Source organism: Branchiostoma lanceolatum, chromosome 3 (genome assembly GCF_035083965.1).
Source record: "Branchiostoma lanceolatum isolate klBraLanc5 chromosome 3, klBraLanc5.hap2, whole genome shotgun sequence".
Classification (NCBI taxonomy): domain Eukaryota; kingdom Metazoa; phylum Chordata; class Leptocardii; order Amphioxiformes; family Branchiostomatidae; genus Branchiostoma; species Branchiostoma lanceolatum.
Window position 1 is genome coordinate 31,269,915 of NC_089724.1, and position 24,912 is coordinate 31,294,826.

The following is a 24,912-nucleotide window of genomic DNA, read 5'->3' on the forward strand; positions in this document are numbered from 1 at the left end:
AAATAAAGTGCTTATTAACAAGTTCAAATATTTGTCAAAAGTTTTCGGGCATCTGACAGGAACCTTTGACCCGTTGCTGATGTCACACTTCCGTTCAGTTCGTGACATAGTCTAAGGGTCATTCCAACTTGAGAAGGATCAGAAGACGGATCGAAAGTTTGTTGGTGTATTACTTTGTGTATGGTAATAGCATGTAAAATCTTAACATTGTTAACAGTTGATATCAATTTGTTGTGCATTCTTTTAAAAGTTGTGAAGATCAGGAAAGAGTGAAATGTATGAGAATTCATTGTATCTGTATCTTTATATACATACTGAAATATGCCCATACCTTATAAATGATCCCACCATTCCCTGTGCAAGTTAGAACATAGTTTCCTTCTGCATCAAAGGCGAAGAGTTTCCCCCCGGGGGCCTGCACCTGTTTGTAGCCACCGTACCCTGACACAACAAATGGCCCAGTGGCACCGTCATGTACTGGCAAATCTGCCAGTTTACTTCCCACTCTGTGCACACTCCACTCCAGGAACTGTGGAAAGGGAAACACAAGGTCCAGATGATGGAATATTCTGATATACTGATTTGATTATTATCTTCGCAGTCATGTTTTGAACTGGTTAGGCCACACCAATGTTTTTGCTGCTTCCCCGAATTGCCTCTCCTGTTATTTCCCTTTTTTTTTCTTAAATGGGCCAGAAAGTGCGAAATGGAACGAAATGGAACAAACTAAAACATAATACTTGTGTATTCAAAATGCTTCCTGTTCCGGTCTACTGTGAATGTTACAACGTTCCTTATATTTCGCTATCTACTGGTATTTCATTTCATAATGTTACATATGAAACGAAATATATGTGGTTTGTTCCTTTGTTGCCACTAATTGTTAGTTTTCGGCCGGTTTTCAATCAAAACATCAAAACATCGTGGCAAGTTCCCTTTGTTTACAGTTTGGGTTCGGCTTCTGCCATTATCTCTAGTATGGTGATACTCATTGGAAAAATGGATCCGTAATGCTTATTTCCAAGTCCTACTGCTCAGAAATGGCGATGTACCGCGGAACGGAGGAGTGTAAACAGCCATGTAAAAATCAAAGACTCCATTCTGGAAATACTTTGCGTAAAACTACGAAATTATTTACATTTTGGTGGCGCAGCGCGGAAATAAAAAGATTGTGAACCAGGCGTGGGCTCCGAGTTACGGCCGCTGTTGTAAACAAAGGTACCCCGACCACGCGCAGCGCCATGACCGTAATCGGCAGTGTTGGCGTTGCGGCCGGACTAGAAATCGCCTGACCACGACCACATTGGACAGGTGACCGCTATAGACTAATTCTTAATGCTTATGTCAATGGGGAAAATCCAAGGGACCGACAAAAGTGACCACTATGGCCAGGTTTGACTGTATATTGTTTTAGTTTGTTCCATTTCGTTCCATTTCGCACTTTCTGGGGACCGCAATTTTACTGTTTGTTCATTGTAAAACTCAATAGCCACCAAAATAGATTATAAGGCCAGCACATACATAAAAAGTGTGCTCACTTTTATCATCAGTTATAATTTTTCATTTATTAAAACTGTTTCTCAATATCAATCCATATATTACATAGCAAAAGGTAATTTTGTTACTGAAGTTATAGTACTAGATCAAAGAAAGGGGTTTATTGCATAGGATTAGCCATACAAAGCTGAAACTTGAATAATCCTGGGACTCTTATTCTTCATGTTATGTAAACCCTTATCTTCACCCCAGACTATTTGCAAAACTCCTTTTTTGCCCTGTCGCTCCAATTTTTTCTGAAAAAATCCGAGAAGCAACAAATAGAATCGGTGTGGCCTGAGTAGTGGTTGTTGGAACAGAGCTCAAGGGGAGGGACCAGTATATGGACATGCGCACAAAGCTCAGTGTGCACATTATTTTTTAGTCTTGGCGCTTGATCAAGGCAACCATGAAGCCAACAATAAAGGCAACAATGGATCACCATGCCCAAATTTGGTCAACAAGGCAACTTGCCCAAACCATACCCAAATTCGTTGTGTCCATGCCTGCATTGCTACATCTGCATTGCTGGCCATATTTCATCTATGCCACAAGAAGAAACTGATTTTGTTGAGAAAACGACCAAAAATAGACAAAAATAATACCATGTAGTTAGGTGTAAAGATTATGTATCTTAAAATTCCCCTCAAGTGTGCAGAAGTCCCCGTAGCTCTGTGGATAAGTTTGCTGCGTAGTGATCACAAGTTCATGGGATCCAGACTCGGTACATAGACTGTTTTCTTTTTCTCTTTTTAAACATCCATTAACGGCGTTCTGGTACTAGTAGTCACATTGGTTGGGAATGAGTTAGCAAAGATTTGTCAACGGATCTGGGGTGAGTCATGGGTAGGGAACTAGTTTGCAGTAACTCAGCAGTGGTTAAGAGTGAAACTTAAAGGTATTTACAGTTTACCTTTCCACAATTCTCTGTTGAAAAGAGATGACGTACCTTCCCATCAGCACCCATGCTGAAGATTGAGGTCTCGTCACAGCTGAACTGCACAGAGTACACCTCCCCACTGTGAGCCTGCCAACTCATCAGACAGTCATAACGCTGCATATCTGTCAACAACACATAATAACTCTTACAGTACAGTATAGAACAGTACAGTACAGTACAATACACCTCCCCACTGTGGGCCTGCCAACTCATCAGACAGTCAGACAGTGGGGTCGTGTGGCGCAACAGCAGAGCGTTCGGCTCAGAACCTAGAGGTCCCGAGTTCGAATCCTGTCATGTCACCGATCTTGTGCCCTTGGGAAAGGCACTTTACCCGACTTTCCTCACTCCACCCAGGTGTAAATGGGTACCTGACTTCGGTTGGGGAAGGTTGTATTGAGGTCACCTGGTGGCGCCGAATGGCAGCCGCCCAGACCCTCAGACCCTTGCGACAATTCCACATAATGCAAGTGTGGATAAGATATGTATATGTATATGTTGTGTATTATGTGAAACCTGTAAACCTTGTATCAATTCAGTCAAACCACTAGAAAGGCTGCCATTGCGGATAATTTCTGACCAATAAAAACCATCTGAAATAACTAGGGTATTTGGGTACCGGTACACAAAATTCAGGTACGGTCCAGGTTCTGAACCAGGACCTGAACCTGACTATTGTAATGCGGTAGGATAATATCATATTTGGGAGACCAGGCACAAGTACAGGACTCTATAAGTGCTACAAATAATGTTCAGATTGTCTATCGGAATGATATTAGTTATTTTCAATGCAAAACACAGTTAATATGCTAAATGAAAATGGTGATAGACCAAAATGGACAACATAATTCTAGTTTTGTACAAACAATCACTAAACAGGCAGTGAATGCAACCTGGCCCCAAATAGCAACAAACAAAATTGTAACAACAAAAACAAATGACAGCACCTTCATAAGAAAAATATGGTATAATCTGAATTAACGTCTTCGACATCGTTTTACTAAGTTTCCTTCTCATAGAAGGTACTCATCACAGGTTAGAGCATAATCTATATTTGTGTGATTAATATGATCCCTTGTCCCATCACCACCACGACCATGCACCCGCATGATAACGACATAGTCAGACGGCGGCGGGGTTTGGATTGTTTTATTTCTACTTAACAAATACTCTGAAACCCAATATTTTAGTGTTTTGTAAAACTTTCTTTCTCAGGTGTATAACATTTGTGTGATTGCTTGGTACAGGTCGTTTATTTTGCGGCAGGAGATGTTGTTACGCAATTTTCTATTTAGTGCTACCAAGTGCTATTAGTGTTGAATCAGATATTTAAATCGGTACAACAACCAGTCCACTGATTTTTCCGGACTTTTTTTCGGACCGGTTCAGCAAGAAATACCAGTTTTGTACCGGTACCCACCCCTAGTCATAACATTGCATATCTGTCAACAACACATCTTAAGTCTTAGGGTACAGTATAAAACAGTACAGTACAGTACAGTACAATACACCTCCCCACTGTGAGCCTGCCAACTCATCAGACAGTCCAAACGCTGCATATCTGTCAACAACACATAATAACTGTCAGATCTTACTCATATACTGGGATTAGTAAATTGGGATTCACCCAGTCAAAGGATTGATCCCGATCCATGAATCCTTGCATGAACAATCCCAAATCCAGCTCTGACGGGGGATTAATCCAAGATCAAATCCCGGTATGAATGGGGTTTAAAGTACATCTCCCCTTGAAGTCTTACAGTGGTAGAAATACTTTTTTTCAGTCTTCTGCAATATTGCAGAATGTCAAAATTTTTTTCTGCAATTTCAAAATATTTCTGCAAATACACATGCCTCCATACTACAACCTTCTCAACTTAATAATGCCTACTTACTTACATTATATCTATAGCTTTGCAACATTGCTGTAATTCTTTATTCTCTCCCTCTATCTTTGATTATCACTAGCAAAGTTTTTAAGAGGAATAACATGCATGTGTGTGAAAAATATTCAAATTAATAGCGAAAATTGCAACAGCAAAAGTATATTTATTCAATATCAATCAAATCAAATATTCATAGATCATTTCGGTATGTGTATCAATTAAAAACAAATTCAACAGCCTGCCTGATAAGGAGGACAAGGGAATTATATCCTTGCGAGAAATACGTGTTCTGATGCGTATTATGATTGATAAATAAGATCGCACGACCTGTGACACAGCCACGGCCCACAGAAAACATGACGAAAACGCAGAAAAAAATGTAAAATTCAAAATAAAACGCCTGTACGCAAACCTTGGCCCCTGTGTAGTTTTTTGTATAAATCTGAAACATTGCTATCGGTTTCAAACATCGGACTCTGACTTAGGACATTCGGGGAGACTCCAGATCGACGGCCCTGCGATGTTAGTTTTTCACGTGGGTGCCCCCCTCCCCACTGTGTCGGCACAGGAGAAAATGTTCCGCCTTTTCCACACAAGGCGGTGCTCAATGTCTATCCGAGTAGTTCTCAACTTCATCGCTGCCATCTGGGCTTCAAGGACCACGGGCTAATGTAGTGGCCACAGTTTCGTTCCTTCTGTCATCGCGCCCATGCCCCGAGTTCCGGCTCTGAAGAAATCGCAGCTTGCGACATACATGTTTACGCTGGAAAACCCGATATCGTGACCGCGGAGATTAGCGAGAGTTGACGGAAACGCACGAATTTGACATTTTCTCACACGATTCGCCCCCGAAGTTATCACGGAAAGTGTCGAAACCCCCCGAAAAAAAATGACCTCAAGTAGCACCAAGCAGTTGGAACGCACCGAAACGCCGCCATCTCGCGCGGTGCTGTGGGCTTCAGTTTATTTACAGCGCCGCTAGTTTGCTTAGTACTAGTAAGTCTATATAACTGAATTGAGAGCCATTGAATCCGGAGCCTGATTTTTTTTCTTCTGCAAAATTGCAGATTGCTTAATTTTTCTTCTGCAATCTTGAAAATCTATATGCAATTTGCAGATTGCAGACGGGTATTTCGAACGCTGTCTTACATTGCCAATCTTTCTATAATGATGTTTTTAGGACAAGTAGGATGTGCCAACAAAAAATGCCCTGGAATGACAGCATGAATTCTCTAAAAGAGTCCAATCTGAAAAAGTAAACAGCTCGATGAACGTGTATTTATGGTGGTGAGAAACTCCCTTTTAGCCAGCCCAACTTAACTTCTCTAAAACATCAAAGTGGTGGAAGCTTGTTTGTAACTGAAGAAGTTATCAGGTAATTTTCGGCAGCCACGCCCTAGGTCAAAGGTGTGAAGTCCTGGGTTGTATGCTAGTGTTGTGCAAATGGCTCTTGCGGGGTGTGGCTAAGTGCAGTTTGTAATTGCTATAAAAAGGGATTTGATTCTTTTTACATAAATGTAGGGTAAATGTGGTCAAAATAGCATGAATGATATCAGCGCTCGTGAGTGCGACTCGCACACAACATGTATGCGACCAGTTTTTTGAGAATGCGACTAGATTTAAAATCACGGTCGCACGGTGCGACAATCAAAAATTAAGACCTGCGCCAGGATAATGCCCGCAGAACTAAGCGGTAAGCCGAAAATATAGGTATTCCAATGCTATCGCGAATATCGTCGGTGAATTTTCTATCATGTTCCCACACCCGCGGTACAAAAACTAGCCGTTCCTAGTGGCAAAGTTACCCATAGAAATAAAGGATATAAGTTTCTCTCCTTTGTGGTGTATTTGTTTGATTTGTAAAAATGTTTCGAACGCCAAAACTTTGTCGATGAAAGTGAGCGCTAGCCGGACGCTCGCTGTTTTCAATGGCTGCCATGATGTTTATGAAAAATAGACCGCAGCAGAATGAAAGGCTTGTTTCCTGCGGTCATATTTATACCTGTTCAAGCAATGATTTTTACGATCCAAAATTGATGAATCAATTCAAGTGGAGTTTTATTCAAAAAAAGATCAAATTTTCCTTTTGTCACCGGTATCATTTCAAAGCTCATTACCTGCCCGTTGTTATGGTGCTACATGTACTTTCATTCTGCTGCTGTCTATACTGCACAGCGGCGAATCACAAAGCTTTCCCCATGCGGTCGGCCTGTCATTGGATGGCGGCGCCGCGCGGTCCTGACGCGCGAAATTTGAACTACGCGTTTCGAAGGAACAGAAGATATTTGACTGGGTCAGCACAAACAGATCATTTTTGATACTATTGAGCAAGAATTTTAAGGATATCAAAGTATTTTGGATTATTTGTAGACAGAGGGTGAGGGTAAAAAGAAAAGAAATGCCTGTAAAAATGTTAAACTTGATGCCAGCAGTGAAGTTTCAAATTATGGAATATGACTTTATTTGTTTTGGTCATGAACCCCATAGATAACTTCTAGAGTCATCTATTTATTTATCATTCAAGGTTATGTGAATCATTACCTGCCTTGTTCCAAGTAAAAAATACCATTGTGTATTTTTCAACTTGTTGAACTTGAGGCACCGTGGCCCCCGGATAGGGGCCAGCCGGGGAACCTATGCCGAATTTTTCTAAAAATCCATCGTACTATAGTATCAGTATGTAGGAAGGTATTGAATGAATTGAATTGCCAATTGCTCTGCACCATCAATGTAGGCTTTTATCTTTTATGATCTATTCAAATACTTTATTCCCGGTTGTTAACATTGATTAATAGGAGTATTACTTGGTATAGCCAAGACTTTTGCTTGTTCTTCCAACTTTTTGTAGTGGTGCTCCTAGATTTTTGCTGGTGCTCCTAACTTTTTTGAGTTAGGAGCACAGTGCTCCTAGGCCTAAAAGTTAGTCTGGAGCCCTGGATATCAACACATTTACTGAACAGGTTCATTAGGAACATGCCCATGTAAGACACCTATTTAAACATTAGCCAAAATTAAGAAAAAAACTCCTGAATGAGACCTTATTTACCGTAGAGCCTGATGACTCCGTCGGACGCTCCACTGACCAGCAGGTGTCCATTGAAAGTGAAAGCTGTACAATTGGCACACACAGACGGCGGGTCAAGGGGCAGCTCTCTCTGAAAAATGGACAGACATTCCCTGATCATCATCATCATCTGGTCGTGAAGGTCTCACGGATGCTAGATCTGAACATCAGAGAATCCAGACAGCAAATCTTCATTTTAAGGAAGGAGAATGTAAATAATACCTTGGAGCCTCAGATGGAACTGAATTTGAAGGTTTGAAAACCACATGTACAACTAATTGAAACTACAACTAAGCAAAATTAATGTAGATGTGTTATTTTGAATACTATTTTGCAGTAATTTGTTAATTGCATCTACCAGGTACAAGATTTTATTCCTTATACCATACAAATTTAATTTCTGGGTCCTCAGACTTGCAGCTTCATTTGAAAAAAATCATCACAATGTACATGCCCTTTCTGAATATACAGTCAAACCTGCCCAAGGCGACCACCCGGCGGACCGAGCAAAAACGGTCGCGATGGACAGGTGGTCGCCATGAAGAGGATTCCACTCACGTTTCCAGGTCGAGGTTTTCAAATACAGTACGTAAATGGATGGAAAAGTATGTGAATTTAGACAGCATGACCCCCACTAGGTTCAATTCTCATTACATCATGACAAATTTTTGTCATAATTTTGACTACAAAACAATGGTTGCCTCGATGATCTCGCAGCGCCGTACACACACACACACACATCATCGAAGTTTTACGGCCTAAGACAAATCCCTAGAAAACACCTGCTGACCCCAGCCTTTTTGCGGCGCCGACCGCTGGATAAAAGGGGCAAAAAGTTTACGATCTGACAACTTAAGGATCCTATCAAAAGATGAAAACAGAACGGTGTGATTTCGTCGCGCCTCGCCGCCAAGCTCTGTGCGACCGGCATCGAAAGGTATCAGTCAGTGCAGCAGAGCGCACAGCGTCCAATAAAGGTTTGTGAGATTCATGGAAATAAAAGGAAAATTAGAATATTAATTTTCATCAATAACTAGAGTATTCGTAAATGTTCATACACAAAAGCATCGTGTTTTAGAAAGGTCAGCGGTACGCCAAATCCGGGCCACGCCAAATCCAAGATGGCGTCGGGACAACATTTCTCGCCCGATGTTTTGCCCGCCGCGAAGTCATTTTTCGGCGGAATTTAGTAAGACACAGACACATTTTTGTTGAAAATACAAGAAATAGATAGTAATTTCTGTGAAATCTAACTTTTTGACGCCATGCACTACGTACTCGTTTTGAAAATTGAGTTTAAACCGAACTAAGTTTGCGGTAAACTATAAGATTACGGCGATAGGTACAACAACATCACAAACATTTGTCTTTACAATGTTTATAGGGGGAACGTTTTATTAAAACGCTTCATGGAGGAATCGATGCTATAACATTGCTATTCCATATATTTGTGTCCTTATTTTTGTCCTTCAAAGACTTGAAAACATTTCCGTGAAATCCGACAGCAAAATGATCCGAAGTCACCACACGCTTGAAAATTAGGCGGCCGCCATGGGCAGGGATTGTGCTCTGTGCGGTCCCAATTCGTGGCGGTCGCGGTCGCGTTGGACGGGTGGTCGCCTTGGGCAGGCAGCTTAATGCTTGTTCCTATGGGGAAAATTTTCGGGACCGAGAAAAAGCGGTCGCCATGGCCAGGTGGTCGCGTTGAAAAGGTGGTCGCCTAGGCAGGTTTGACTGTACATGAAGAGCGATTCCAAAATGCTCATATTTTGGAACCAACAGCAAAAAAGAAATCTTTCTTTCACCTATCGTTGGCTTTTTATCATTGATTCATGCATCCAAAGTTAAAATGGATTGTCTGAAAAGTTTTTTATCCCAGAATATTGACTGTATTTCTTTCGTCAAGTTCTGATTTCCAGGTTAACTGGGGTGGCCTTACAGCCAACTGCAACATTCTAGACTAAAGGCAATCCTTACCTTACCTTACAAAGTCCTATCATCAAACTTCACAAAGGCAATGGTCATAGATGTATATACACCTTAGGCCACAGCAAGGACAACATTTCATTGATGACATCTGCACACACATTGATTTCTGCCTGATTAAAATAAAAAGAAACGTCTTCCCCCGGTGATAGTCTATATGGTAAAGAAAAGTATAAATGGGAAGATATGTTGTGTGGTAGCCTTGACTGGGCTGTGCTAGTACAGTACTTGCAGAAGTGACACAAGTGATTGTAGTGGTAGCGATAGTATGCTACCACACATGTGTAACTTTCTGCACTTCTTGAATACAGGAATATAAGACTTGTTGGCTGTAATACCATGTTTTGTCACTTGAGTTCTTGTTACAACTATGGTCTCTATTCTGAAAATCTAGGCATCTTGTTTTCCCCCATCTTTTACTCCTTTCGTTTTCACGCTTTGGAGTCTGCAGGGAATGTCTTCCGTGACTTTTTGTTGCTGTGGCCTTAGGCCAGGCCAATTTAATTTGTTGCTTCTCGGAATAGCCTGTCCTGTTTTTACTGTCTTAACTCCCAATTTTACTATTTGTTCAGTTGTTAAACTCAATAGCCACCAAAATAGAATATAAAGGCCTGCACATACCTAAAAAGCGGTCCCCCGAAAGTGCGAAATGGAACGAAATGGAACGAAATGGAACGAAATGGAACGAAATGGAACGAAATGGAACGAAATAGAAGAACAAAAACAACATATGTAACATTATGAAATGAAATACCAGTAGATAGCCAATTATAAGGAGTAAATCGGAACAGAAAGCATTTTAAATACAGAAGTGAGTGGTAAATACATGATATAACGTGTTTTATTTCTTGAATCTATGTGATAAGATTAAATGCAACGTTTTTGTCACGTTTGTGTGCCTAGATTATTTCCTGAAAATGGAGGCGCGGCGCGCAAGGAGATCCGCCGCTCTTCCTTGTGTACCAACGATCTGCAATTGAACTGCTGCAAATAGCAAGGAAAACAAGCAAACGGAAATGAGTATCGAAGTTAGGACCAGATTATACAGAAGTTGGTGGTAACATTGCATCTCCAAGAAGGCATGAGGCAAGCGTAATCTTATTATTTAAACAGCTAGCGTGTTGGCATGTTGTGTGAACCGTGAAATACATCCTGCTCGTTCACACCCTCCCTTTGTTTTGTCGTGAACAAGGAAGCAGAAATGTCTCCAGAGGGCTTCACGTCCGTGTTTGAATGGAGTGTGAAATGTGTGGAATTGGTGACGCAGCGCAGAGCTTCATTTGCATGTCATTAACGGACGGGTCCATTCTCCGACAGGGGTCTGACTTTGAGCCGAACAATTGGTTGTATAAAAATCGTTGTTGCCGAGATAGGCATATGCTACTATACACTAGTTATGGACTAAAACCGTATGTAAATAACTGGAAAGTCGGAGTTTGATTCAACCTGTCGGTAGTACACGCCCACAGTTCCGTCGCGCTGGCAACAATGGCGCTTTATTTGTATGCGGGGCCCCATTTGGGGGAGAACAGCTCCAAACACGCTGTATTAATAATAAAATAACGCTTGCCTCATGCCCTCTTGGTGAATTATGAGATGCAATGTTACCACGAACTGTATAATCTAGTCCTAACTTCGATACTCAGCTCCGTTTGCTTGTTTTCCCTGCTATTTTTAGCAGTTCAATTGCAGATCGTTGGTACACAAGGAAGAGCGGCGGATCTCTTTGCGCGCCGCGCCTCCATTTTCAGGAAATAATCTAGCCACACAAACGCGACAGAAACGTTGTATTTAATCTTATCACATAGATTCAAGAAATAAAACACGTTATATCATGTATTTACCACTCACTTCTGTATTCAAAATGCTTCCTGTTCCGGTCTACTCCTTATAATTCGCTATCTACTGGTATTTCATTTCATAATGTTACATATGTTGTTTTCGTTCTTCCATTTCGTTCCATTTTGTTCCATTTCGTTCCATTTTGTTCCATTTCGTTCCATTTTGTTCCTTTTCGTTCCATTTTGTTCCATTTCGTACTTTCGGGGGACCCCTAAAAAGCGTGGTTATATTGATCATACGCTATAATTTTTCATTTATCAAAACTATTTCTAAATATCAATCCATATATTACATGGCAAAAGGTAATTTTGTTACTGAAATTATAGTACTAGATCAAAGAAAGGGGTGCATTGCATAAAATGAGCCATACAAAGCTGAAATCTGAATAATCCTCTTATTCTTTATGTTAATATGTAAACCTTTATCTTTACCCTAGACTATTTGCAACAAATTTTTTATCCTCTTTTTTGGCCCTGTCGCTCCAAATTTTTTCTAAAAAAATCAGAGAAGCAACAAATTGAATTGGTGTGGCCTTACCTGTACTTTCATGGTTTTCATGTCCCACATCTGCAGTCTTCCCTCCACACTGCCCGTCTGTCTGGCCATCCCACACACAAAACTGCTGCCACTGGGACTGCAGGCCATGGTCACAACACTACAAACAGCACAGGGGGAGGAAGATAGCATTGTACATGTATCAAACTCAGCACAAAAAGTTTGAAAACTCCATTTCAGTCGATCATATGTCTGTAAATACTTAACCATATAAAAGTGTCCCCCATGTAAAAGTGTCCCCTGATGTTTGATGTTTTATTAGAAATCCATTTGATTAGACTTGAAAATCTAATCTACTCTAAGACTTCCTGGATTCATAAAAACACTGTACATGTATACGATTACGGAGCACATAACACAGCGCTTACCAGGACTGTCTCCAGCTTTAAATTTTTTCCGTCGCACTCATTGTTTGGGAGCCGATTTTTTTTATTTTCATTGTTGAATTTGTCATCTTAAGACAAATAAATTTTTCTGTCCCAAGAAGCAAATTTCTGTCCTGTGATAGATTGACTGGTCCTGGAAACAGACCTGGCGCTTACATAACATTCTGTAAGTGTAAGTGTCAGTCATGTAAAAGTGTCCCCCAATATAGTGTCTCAAACCCCATGTGAAAGTGCCCCCCCATGTAAAAGTATTCCCCACTTTAAGAAAAAGAAAAGATAGACTTCTGTGTATCTGTATACTGTCGAGGTTGGTCCTTACCGTGGATACAGTGGATCTGTCTGTGACTCCACCAGGTTTTTCTTGGCTTCAGTATCGTACAGCCTCACTGTGCTCTGTCTGCTCCCCAGGAGAAGCTACAGTAGGTAACAGGGTTTTGTAAATGGTCAGATGTTTAAGATGGCATCCGCTGTGTTTCATCAGTGACTGAGTTTCAGACAGCATCAGCCAACTTTCATCAGTGACTTAGGTGAGACACTTCAGACAGCATCCTCTATCAGTCACTGACTAAAGATAGTGGATGCTGTCTGCAATGTCTCACCATTTACAAAACTTGCTTGTCAGTAACTTTTGTATTGTGTATCTTATTACCTGCATGTTTAACCTTCATTGACTACAATAATGAATAACTACTTGAGGGAATGTAACATCAAACAAGAGTATCTACATCCTATGTTTGAAATTCTATCTTTTTCACTCAAAAAATCCTAGCTAGTTTTCTTTGGTAGACATTGGAAAACTCATCTGCACTGGCCAAGTTGGTGTTGGGGTTACCAGTATAAAAAAACTAGCTATGCAATAATGGTATCATCTTAAAATCAGTACTTCTTTCTCAGTCATGCTTACCAGTCTACTTGGCTTGGTCACCCACTCCAGCGATTGGATAGGAGACTTAGACATGATGGTTGCTATGGTAACAGGAGCAGGGCTGAAGTTCCACACCCTTTAACAAGACAACCTTGATGTAAGAATCCCTTTTAGTACTATAATAATCAATTATTCTAAAATGTGCATGCATAGATTTCATATACACGCAGTAACATCTAGCTTGATTGCTATGTACCTATGATAACATTATTGTATGATTTTTTTACAACACTGCAAGCATTAATCCTCGACTAACAATAATTTTCTTTGCAATTGACAAACAGGGCTGTCTCCTGACCCACTCCTTGTTTGTGGGTCCATGTTGTACAACTTAATTGCCGGGGGTATGATTCAGATAAACGCATCACACCACAGTGAAATACACCGAATGCAGAAGTAACTATGCCACAGCAGTGCAGAAAAAGTCAAAGGCTAATAACCTGATAAGGATATCAAATTAATGAAATAAACTGCATTAAAAAAAAACACCAGCAGGACAAGGGTTAAGCTTACAAAAATACATTTTCATTGATTTCATATCATGAAGTTCAATTCTTTTGGATGGACGGGGTGACATTTTTGTCCATCCCAATAAGCAAATTTGGAGGAAGGGAGTCCCTGGAGACAGTCCTATTGACAAATGACTTCTGTTTCCAGATCCAGTTGTTCATGAAGAGTTGCTCACTTGACCACACCATCGATGTCTGCACTAGCGATGCAGGTTCCTGACACGGAGAAGCGACAGTGGGTGATGGAGGAGTGGTGCTCTATGTAGTCCTCCTGTAGGTCGGGAGAGGGGCATAAGTCAGGCATCAATCCTCACCACATCAATATTAAAGCACTGACAACAGTCCTTAGTGGTCAATCTGTGGATTCTTGTCATGCACTTCTAAACAGAACAGCTTAAACTGAGCCATTGTGTAGATCTCTTACAGGTATTACCAGTTTGGCTGAGCCCACAAGTTATTCTTCTATGTAGCCATATTGAGATTGGTAGAGATTGCGATCCAGCAGAAACACCAATTCTACCAGTTGAGCTAGAAATGTGTTTGGGTGGTTTACCAATTTATAAATGCTATATTCTAAGTCAATGGATATCCACATCCTTAAGTGGCACAAATTGGAGTTGAAAAGTTATCACTGTCTTTCAAGCAAATATCTTTTACAGACTCCAATCTGGATCTCTACCGGCAGAATTGATGATTCTGCAAGATTGCAATCTCTACCCTGACATAACTACTGACAAAAAGTCAGGACAATTTGCTGTGTTCTTTAGAAACATTCAGTCCAATCTAGAATTATGAACGAAGTTTGGGAGGTGGTTATCACACGATTTAATAACTGGGGTAAAAAATCACCAACAGCTATGGAGCTGTACATAGAGAACACAACACAGAAAAATATGAAAACCATTCTTGGTTGGTCTAAGGCTAGGTGCGTCAAAAATGCATAAAGTAAGTTACCAACCTGACTCAGCACAAGAAAGGGGTGTTGCTCCTCTGTTGCTGAAAGAAATCATGTTGTATAATTATACAATAAGAAGAAACAGGACAGAATCAGGACAAAGATCACACAAAAACCTGAGGGGAAAGTTTGTAAACTGATCCCCAGTACACTTTATAGTAGGTAAGAAATAAGATAACATATTTAGGAAAGACAAAGCTATACAGAACATTATCTGTTTTCATAGAAAGTGTGCTGCTACATGTAAGTAAATGTAATTGCATTTTTCTAAGAATGATACATTTCAACACGATCATGTACATGTAGGCTATTCAGAAGTAATAAACAGTACATGTCAATGCATCCATACCTTTTGTAGAATTATTTTCGGTAAAGACAGGCATGGACCCTACAGCAAAATATAATCACACATGATTGTACACGTTTATGTGCTAAAGCCGGTGTCACAATTCATGCCAACGTCGGCCGAATTTGTATATCGCCCGAGCGTCGACCATAGTTTTCACTGAAAATCTGTCCCGTCACAAATTGGACGGGGCTCGGGCGACGTCCGTTGAACACTAATAATCAAAAATCCCCCATGAGATGGTACAATCTCTTGGACACGGACGAAGTCAGAATTGACTAATCTGGTAAAAAGCCAATATTTTGATCAACTTTGATTTTTGAGTTATGGCAAATATGGAGGGCATGAGTGGAGTGGGCAGGCACAGTGAAGATAATAACATGAACAGAAATTTTCTGATAGACCAACTCAAATGCTACCGTTACGGTAGGAGCCACAAAGTCAATAGACCCATCTACTTAACATAAATACTATGATTTTTACCAAACGGAAATCGACCGAAGCTCAAGCAAATGCCTAATGAGTTAAATTGAAACCTGTCTTGAAAAACAGATTTTATCAAAGGCTAGCCTGTTTTTACTACAGAAATCAAAATGTCCCACCATCTCTTGGAGACAGGCTGCCACTACCAGCCTCCTGTTTCACACTAGCTTTTGACTCTTTTGCAGCAGAAGATGGAGTAGTGAACTTCTGCACATCCTTAGGTCCATCAGTCTCCTTTCTCACCAGGGTAGACTCCTGTAGACTCTCTTGAGCCAAGGCATTTGATCTGGCCTGCAAAATAGTAGAATAATCTCACCTTTGCATACTTGAATGAGCCAGGCACACCCATGCAAATTCTGAGCACTTTTGAAAGTACAAATTTTGCAGGGATACAAGCTCAGCCATATTTGGGATTACGTTCTCGCCGCAAAAGCGCCACCTACATCGGCTACTTATAGCGGAGAGAAGCAGTACTCCAGTCAGAAGCTCTGAAGAGGGTGTCTGACAGACACCGAAACGTCAGCAGGTGAGATTACCTGGTTGTGCTAAAAGAAACTCCAAATATCCTATGTTCTACCAACCTGATGAAATTATTTTCGGATACAAATTTTGCATTGTAGTCGTTTAACTGTATACAACACACATACAGGACTCAAATTACTGTATGCATAATCATGCACTTTTGTGCACCCAAAATTGGAGCTGTGGGGGCACTACTTTTTACCGTGCAGATATTTCATAACATCCACTAATCATAGATTAACAATTATAACAATCAGCTGGGATACATGTTGCACTGGTTGGTTGAAATAGAGACATGGCAGTGAGGCATTGATGTGTAAATAGAACTTACACTAGTACTGGTCTGAGTCATGGCAAGTCATAGCGAGGCAAGATAATGTGTAACCCCTGACCTGTGCAGCCTGTGCTTTAGACAGAAGCTCTCTGCGCTGCTGCTCCAGACTAACGGCCTTCTGTTGCTTCATGGCCTGTTTCTGCACCAGTGTTGTCTTTGCTGACTCACCAGGAGGCTTGGCTGATTTACCAACATCTACCTGGGCCTTTCTCTGGACTCCTGGGCTGACTGGTCTCTGAGACGGACACGACGTTATGATACATGTACATTGAGAAAAATGGGTAGCATACAGTATAAATGTAGCCCATAGATTTGATGTCAATTGTACAACTTATGTAATGACAATAATTGCACTACTGATCACTGCTATGACAGTATCTCAGCTGACATTATGACTGCATCTGTTTTATCCAAGGGTTGTGTTTGAGACACCGTTCATACTAGCATATGCAAATTAATATTCAATCAGTCACAGGAATGATCCAGATCCGATCCATGGAGTCTAACTCGTGAATTGGAATCCACCTCGCCCGGAGCCAGATTCAGGCTGTTCAAACCAGGATTCGTGAATCGGGATCAATCTCCCTCCTGGGTAAATCCTGATTCACAAATCTTGGCATGACTGACTTACCTTACTTACTAGCCTGTTATGAATGTCTTAGTTAATGTATGTATGATTTTCGTGATACTGTAGATAATTCACAACATTCCATCATTACTGATGTTACCTATAGTTAGTGTTTCTCTGTCAAAGCATCCTGTCTATAGCAAACAATAGTTTTAACCTGCCTCCTTCTTGTATATGAGGTGACAACATGCTACTACCTGTGAATTGTCCTCTTTTTTCTGCACGGCTGTTGTTGTTTTCCCTGCTGGTTTCTTGGCTGAAGCCAGCTGTGGCTTGATGGTGGATAGGAGTGTTGGTTTACGGACAGGAGAGGGGGAGTTGGAGCTCTTTCCTCTAGCAACCTTCGGGTTGTCAGGATCATCCCGTATTTCCCTACAGTAAACACAACAGTTACAGTTTCTACACAGTACATGGGAGGGACACAGACTCAAAGGCCACATGTACAACAACTGAATTTTCGGTTCACAGATTTAAAAAAAAAATCAATACATATCATACATGTAATTGGAAGACCTGAATGCGACCACATGAGCCAATGTCAACATACATGTACAAATTAAAGCTGGTTGATGATTAAAATGACGAAAACATACCAGGCTCGTTAACATCTAAAACAATGAATTTTGAACTATTAATCTCTTGATAGATGAAAAACTAAGAAGACAAGTATATGCAAGACAACAGTTACTCAAGCAACTGGATAGATTTTGGAAACAGTCAGACATGTTAGATTGCATCCACTACCTTTTGTCTGTGATCTTTTCTAAGAGTAAGATGAGAAGGAGTATGAGCATTTTGGGGTTAATTCATAATCCTGAATAACGGTACATGTGATTTTTTTTCTCAATCAAAAAAACCCAAGAAATAACTACTTTACAGGGCAGAATTTAAAATTTCTCTATCATGTGGTAGCAGAGCTGAAGACAATCATGCAGGAATGTGTATTATTGCACTAGGATGGGCAAGGGAGATGATTTCTGTGCATCTAAATTTTTAGCAACAGTGCATGCAAATTAATTTCGTGCCCTGCTACAGAGACAGCTAATAATGTACAGAACCACACTACAGATCTACGTACATTGGCCCGGCGTAGAATTCATCCATGAGTTCTCCTGACCCAGCTAGTTTCACCTTTTCCTTCTCCTTCAGAGCTTTCTTTAGTTCCCTCTGCTGTAAGGCTGCAACCTAAAACACAGTTACCACCCGTCATCCAAACTGTTAGATGCCATTTAAAATTTTCTTTGTCATTTTCCATAACCTTCAGTGACTTGTTTTGATGTTCTGTTTTTCGTAGCTTTGGGATCATGTAATGTTAGATAGTGCTAACTTTGGCAAAAGTGAAACATACTGTAAATCTAGTTCTTTTCAAAGAGACTCAATTTTGTGGTAAAAAGGGGAAGGAGGTTGTTGAAACAATCCAGTAGCACAGTAGTAATATATTAGAAATGCATATTCGCTGTGTCATAAATTTATAGTGGGGTCACCAAGAAAATAAAACTGCCGCAAACATTTACAGTACATGGAATATTTCACTGAAATAAAAGTTCTCAACATGTAGTATGAGTATGGCAAAGGTTTTGACAACTGAACAGGATCTTAAAAAAGACATTTATCATGATAGTGGATATATTTTGGGTCTTTCTTTTTCCCTTCATACAGAACCCAAATGAGTAGTTGAAAATATTTAGATGCTACTTAGTTAATGTTGGATGCTACCAGCATGACAGGATATCAGCTGTCTAAACAAACACCTTTCTTCCATAGTTGAGTAAGACATATCAAAAATGCCACCATACCATGGAGAAGACAACTGCATGAAGACTGGAGATGACAAAACGGTGACATGTTACATTTGTACCTGCTGCCTGAGCATGTCGTTCTCCTCCTTGAACTGAGTCATCTTGGCTTGCTCCATCTTAAAACTCAGTAGGGTTGGTACAGGTGAGCATATGTTAAGGACAACAGTAAACCTGCCATCTAAGTGAGCAGAACTGGTGCATACACACATAAAGCTAGGCCACAGCAATTAAATTTCATGGTTGACATCCAAAGATGATGCAGAAAATAAGCAAAGTTGTACTGCCTAACTTTACATGGCTACATGTGGCTGTGTCAACTCAGATTGTAAGAGAAAATCACACCAGTCATTTGTACTTCCTGTTTCAGATAATACTAAAATGCAGTGGTATGATGTTAAGCATGTTCTATGACCAGCTATCCAAGGCACCATTTAGAAAATGATAACAGTTTGCTACACAATTCTTATACATGTGCACATGTACTTTTATATTTCAAAAATCATTGCATCACTATAATTTAGTATAAAATCTTCCTTTTGCCATGACACATTGCACATATATAATCAAAATCTTGCCTTGAAAGGCATTCTTATAAAGCATCCACTTAACTGTCTTACTTCTCTAAAAGAACTTATTTCAGGCTTCTGCACCATGAATCATGATGCTAAAAGCTACAGCGTGAACAATTGGTACATTTCATGTACATGTATGAATGTGGAAAAATATTTTTTTAAAGATGGAGAGGGAGATAGATTTATTTACAAATGTTGGCTTTGTGTTTTTCCTATTTACCATTCACCATATTTTGGACTTTATGTTTATCAGCTAGAGCACTACCCTAAAATCTACTTAAAGTAGATGTGAATAAATTCATAATCAAGCTAAAAGAAACAAAATAAAATAAATAAAATGAAATAAAAAAACGCAACCACCATAACTCCCCTCAGTACATACATGCAGATATACCCCACATGTCATGTATATGTGATGAGTCACAAAAGGATATGCATGCTATGGAAGATGACGCTGAGGAAGTTATGTAAGGAGACAATGAAAGTGTCAGCCCACTGCTTAGTGAAGTACATCATAAATGCTGGATTCTGCTCCGGGTTGGACAAAAATGGCAGCACTGGAGAAAAAAAAGCCACAAATTGTTGAAGTTCATCATCATCAAAATCCACAGATAACTTTCAAAATAGTGTATCCATCATTATGAATTATTATGAAAGGTGGCAGAGGGAGAATGGCATTTTAGCTTTAACACTCCATACAGGTTGTACTGGTATTATTGTATATGTCTCACTTTAATAAACTACTTATAAGAATTAAACATGAGTTAATGCAGCGGAAGTTTAATGATTAAATAATCAACCCTACCAAACCATTCCCTCCATTCTGGTTGGCCCTGGATCTCTGGGGCCAACTTTTCAAAGAACTCAGTGACTTTCTCAGTCCGGCCATTCTGCATAGCATGGACAAGGTACAGCCGAAGGAGGCTCCGGGCAAGCTTATTCACACCTGTGGAGGAAAAGCCTGTGTTCAATCCTAGAATTTTACTATCACAAAAAGTGATAAGTATGTATCATTTTAATTCACAAGACTGAAAAAGACTGAGGGCTATCATCAAAATATCATTACACTTTGATGTTCAAAACAAAATTTTCAGATAAGGCCATGCTGACTTGACTATGGATGACATCTGCGCACGCATCAATTTTTCTCCATTTTCAGAAAGAAGGTTGCGGACCTCAACATCGGTCCATAACAGACTATACTGTAAATCGCCAGCCGCCGCGTGAGATAATCCAGAGGTCATGGCTCTGAACTCTCTCCATGCTAGCTGCCTGCTCCTCACTGCAACCAACCAGCAAGACGTGCCCGTACTCCAGAACAGGGCGGATGAGACTCAGATACACCTGGATGAGATCTTCGACACTCATGCCCTGTTTAGTCAGCAGACGGAGGTACATGTAGTAAAGCCTGCTCGAGGCTTTTGACACCAAAGACTTCACATGGTCACGCCAGGAGAGTTTGTAGATAAAGATGAGATAAAACCGAGCCCCTTGGCAACACTGGCACAGGTTCTCCCCCGGAGACAGAGGCGGCAGTACTGGTGAGTATCTGCTAAAGCAGATCAGCAGCAACTTTGATCTTATAATGAAAGCAACTTTTTTCTTCTTCGCACACTCGTAACAGTTTAGGTATGGCCAGAGGATGTCATCCATATAGATTATAATCAAATCAGCATGGCCTAACTTCTGTTCCAATGATTACTAGTATGTACATCTATTGTACTTAGAGCTGAGCCATGATATCCATGGCAACCGCTGCAGGGTTTCTCTTGTTTGCACTTGTCTTATACATAAGACCATACAACAGTTGTGTACAATGGACTATGCCCATTGTACAGGCTAAAGTATCAGACTGCAAGCAAGATACTATCATACCCTGCAATAGCTATGACGGCTCCAACAGCATCAAATTATGACAGAACATCAGAAGCAGGCCTGCAAAGTACAGGCTTTGAGTTTGCTTTAAAGTAAGTTTTTCTTCCCTTCAGTGCTCACAATTAAGGTAATGATTATTTCGGCATGTTGGGAGTATGCTGCTGATGTCCACAGTCGTGCAGTGAACACTGCCTGCACATAATCCATAATCCAATCTCGTAATCCTAATTCCACAGCCAGGGTCGGGTATCGTAAAAGCCGCAGTATGATATTAGTAGTGATTGGCAGAGGCACATCACACAAAAGTGTCAAAGTGACCATAGGCGGTAGTCTCGATAGCCTACCGCCTTAGCCTGAGTGCCAGCCTTTTTAGCTTCCGTCCGCTACCCTAGCTCCGCTGCGCTACCCAGCTTGGGTAGCGTACGGAAGCTAAAAAGGCTGGCACTCAGGCTAAGGCGGTAGGCTATCGAGTTTTCGTTGAAATCAGTGTTACTTTGAAAACACTCCTAGATTATGAATTGGTCCCTGAATCATATACCACACTCTAAAACACACATCGTGACTGTCTTCTCACTCCACTGGATCATGCTCACACAGTTCACCTTGTCCACTGAAAATTCCTGAGAATCATACCTAAGCACACCGTGTACTCGGGCCACTGAAAGATTTTCGAGAATTAATCAAGCACTAACACACAAAATGCTGCTAAGGTTACACACTCTGTGTAACTCGGTCCACCAAAAGATTCCCGAGAATCGCAGCTAAACTCACACTGTAAACTCAGTCTGCTCAATAGCTGTATTCCAAAGAATCAAACAATACCTACGTCATCCAGGGATTGTCGAGATCCAAACAGCGACTTCGGAACGCTTTGGCGGCGTTATGAACAAGAATAGCTAGGTAGGAAATGCCATTTCAAAAGCAATTATTTTTTGTGAAATGCAGCCATGAAATTAAACATGTTGATAGTATTCATCATCTAGGGGTTACTTACTGGATGTTCAATTTCTTATAGTACAATACCTAATTTTAAAGAAGATATGCAGGATTTTGTAAAGTCCGAATTCCGAGGAACAGCGTTACCAGCCGTACCATCTCTGGCTGCTAATGTCGCTGCTGCACAGAGTGGGGGCAAGCTAGTTATCAAGTTTGCCTTGCAGCAAAAATGACAATGAAAGCCATTCAAATAAGACGATAGGGACATGTCCTAATGCCATCGAGGTGTGATTAAATCAATCTTGAGTATTTTCATAAAGAGTTCTGTCTTGGATTGTAGGGCTTGCCAAGGAACCATGGTTCTAACTCGTTTCGATCTCCCAGTGCTGTCACCTGCTAGTGGTAACGCTGTTCAAGGACAGTGTTTCCTACTATTTTTTTGTAATAAGAGAAGTTAGCTCCTTGACAGTCCTACAGTTTCGAACAGTTAGTTCGCGAATTACTATACTCCCGACGGCCTTTGTGCGCGAATTAACAACTGGTGCTCTTCGTCGCGCAGACTACGTGTACGTGTATTATATTAGAGAACAGTATGATTATCGGGAATCCTCCTTCAGCGGACCAAGTACACAATTTGGCCATGGTGTTCAAACAAAACAACAGCGATTTCAACAATTTTCAGGTGCTGATAAGGCGAAACTGTTTGTAATGAGTTTGGTGCTGACGTGGTGGAAGTGGGACCAGTTTGCTGTTGATGATAGGGCACTGCATTACATCATGTTGGATGTTGTAGAAGACTGTTAACTTTTTTAAGCATGCTGCTTTTCTAACTTCCAGGGTAATAAATCAGGGTAATTAAGTGGGACAAACAGAGATGCGACCAGACCAGACTGTACCTGTGGAGTGCACATGCTCCAGTCGACAGAACACCCTCCTGTCCAGATGTCCCCAGTACTCCCGCAGCGCGCCCAGCTCGTACTGCTGAATGAACCCGATCATCTGTTCAACAACCTTGTCAGCCTGGTACAAGAAAAAATGTTCTTGAAATGCTTGATTGAAGAATTAAGACCTCTATCATCCTCAATGAGTTAATCATGGCCACAACACAACAGTATACAAATTAATAAAGCAGTGATAATTTTGTTGAAGTGGGACAAACCAATAAAAGACATCTTGATCTTGATCATATTATAAAGATGTTAAGGTAGCAGAACACAATATTTATCCGCGACCCCCGTCCCCAATAGTAGTTTGGGTATAATGTAGTACATTACAGTACTTGAAAAAGCCGTACTAGTAGTTATTCTTCTGTGCACATCATCGAGGCCAAAACTGTGGTGAATGGTAGAGAAATCTGTCAGTTTTGAGACAAGTTGGATTACGATGTTTGTTTGGTCGGCTTGAATTCGCGCCTGAATATTGTTACCGCCAAATGCTGTGCGTCGGCTGCAGTATGATGACCGCCGCTGGGCGTCAAATAAAAGTGGCAAATAAAGAGAACGAGCCGGCAAATTAAAGCTCATTTTCACATATTTTGTAGATTGTACCCTGAAGTCAAACATATTAAAATCTTGTACCTTGTTTGTGCACCCTGCCATATATCTTAAAGCCTCAAAGCTTCTCACTTTGGGTTCCTTATCGGTGCACATCCCAGTTCTTCCGCGACCGGGGTCCGTGGTAGTGCGTGACAATAAAGTGAGTTCACATTTCTCATAAAGTGCTTCGAACTGACATTGAATACTAACATGTCTGAAAAGCAGTGTGAATTTGTGTGTTTTTGGTGAAAAATGAGTTTGGGTCCGAGCCTTATTTCCGGATATTTATCCGTGTTGAAGGTGAAGCGCCCCTTTGCCCGAGATTGACCTTTGTAGTGTTCTACAGGTGATGTTGCTATGCCTCGCGCCGTGAATGATAAAAAGATTCTTAGTACTAGGACTTTCTTTATAATTGGCTCGATTATACACTAGGTTTTTCTCCTTTTAGTCGTTTCTGCCGAAAAAATCTTTTCAATGAGTTTTATTCTACGCAAAAATGCCAAATATTGAGCATCATTTTTGACGTGAAAATAATGTTTTTTCCTTCTAATTTACCAAAATTAGAGAGGTTGAAGAAACAAAACTCAGTTTGTCTTGTAGCGGAAGGGATAGGCTTTCATCCCATACACAGTTGGTTTGCTTCAGAATAGTTCCCTGGGAGAGACGGTACCTAGTACCTAGACTTGAGGGTGTGCAGCCTCCAATTGAGACCCCAAACTAGAGTTCCACGACCTTTGCCGACTGATGTTAACCTTTTCGAGTGGCATATCATAATAAATGTTTTCATAATTAGATTTTCTATTATGCAAATAAGGACCTATTCGCATGAATCATGTCAGTTGACCATATTCTCTACCCAAATTACACAAGTTGTATAAAGTATTATAAAGTCTTATATTAGCAAAGAAGGCAATTGTAGCATTCCCTAACGCATAACGTAAATGAGCACCGGCGAATGTAGTAAACTGGGTTGTGCATGTAAATCCCTATAGGCAAAATACTGTGTGCTGCGACCTCAACGGGAAGTTGTTGTTTTTTTCCGAAAGATCCCCCCTCCCCAGCCGCAAGAACACCAGTCAGTTTTATAGTCAATTTGCCGCATGTAAGACCACTGCTTTACTTACACGGAATCCTCTGTCCTTATCTGACTTAATCTCCCCCTCGAAAACTTTCAGCGTGCTAGTAAAACCCCGATAGAGGAGGTAATCTCGGACAAGATCATCCATTCTATCAGTCGAGGTAGCCATCTTGGGGTCAACAAGGGTCAACTACTCTCGTTCCCATGTCTACGCGCTGGA

At 40.7% G+C, this 24,912-nt stretch overlaps 1 protein-coding gene across 5 annotated transcripts in view; it reads right to left on the minus strand.

Moving 5' to 3' along the window:
- Window positions 1–24,893, minus strand: part of LOC136431415 (WD repeat-containing protein 91-like) — a 25,787-nt gene extending 894 nt beyond the window's left edge. Inside the window, exons 1-18 of one of the 5 annotated variants that reach the window (XM_066422774.1) lie at window positions 24,739–24,891; window positions 22,976–23,099; window positions 20,074–20,214; window positions 19,703–19,825; window positions 18,756–18,838; window positions 17,976–18,082; window positions 17,095–17,269; window positions 16,328–16,504; window positions 15,533–15,704; window positions 14,934–14,972; window positions 14,588–14,619; window positions 13,806–13,900; window positions 13,100–13,196; window positions 12,515–12,609; window positions 11,792–11,909; window positions 7,409–7,517; window positions 2,486–2,598; window positions 332–529 (exon numbers count right to left, since the gene is read on the minus strand). In XM_066422774.1, coding sequence (XP_066278871.1) covers window positions 332–529; window positions 2,486–2,598; window positions 7,409–7,517; window positions 11,792–11,909; window positions 12,515–12,609; window positions 13,100–13,196; window positions 13,806–13,900; window positions 14,588–14,619; window positions 14,934–14,972; window positions 15,533–15,704; window positions 16,328–16,504; window positions 17,095–17,269; window positions 17,976–18,082; window positions 18,756–18,838; window positions 19,703–19,825; window positions 20,074–20,214; window positions 22,976–23,099; window positions 24,739–24,861 — 2,121 coding nt within the window. In that variant the 5' untranslated portion in view covers window positions 24,862–24,891. Of the gene's footprint in view, window positions 1–331; window positions 530–2,485; window positions 2,599–2,993; window positions 4,038–7,408; window positions 7,518–11,791; window positions 11,910–12,514; window positions 12,610–13,099; window positions 13,197–13,805; window positions 13,901–14,587; window positions 14,626–14,933; window positions 14,973–15,532; window positions 15,705–16,327; window positions 16,505–17,094; window positions 17,270–17,975; window positions 18,083–18,755; window positions 18,839–19,702; window positions 19,826–20,073; window positions 20,215–22,975; window positions 23,100–24,738 lie in introns of those variants that run through there. The other 4 variants (XM_066422772.1, XM_066422776.1, XM_066422775.1 and 1 more) reach the window with 4 other exon arrangements.
- Window positions 24,894–24,912: the final 19 nt, after the last annotated feature.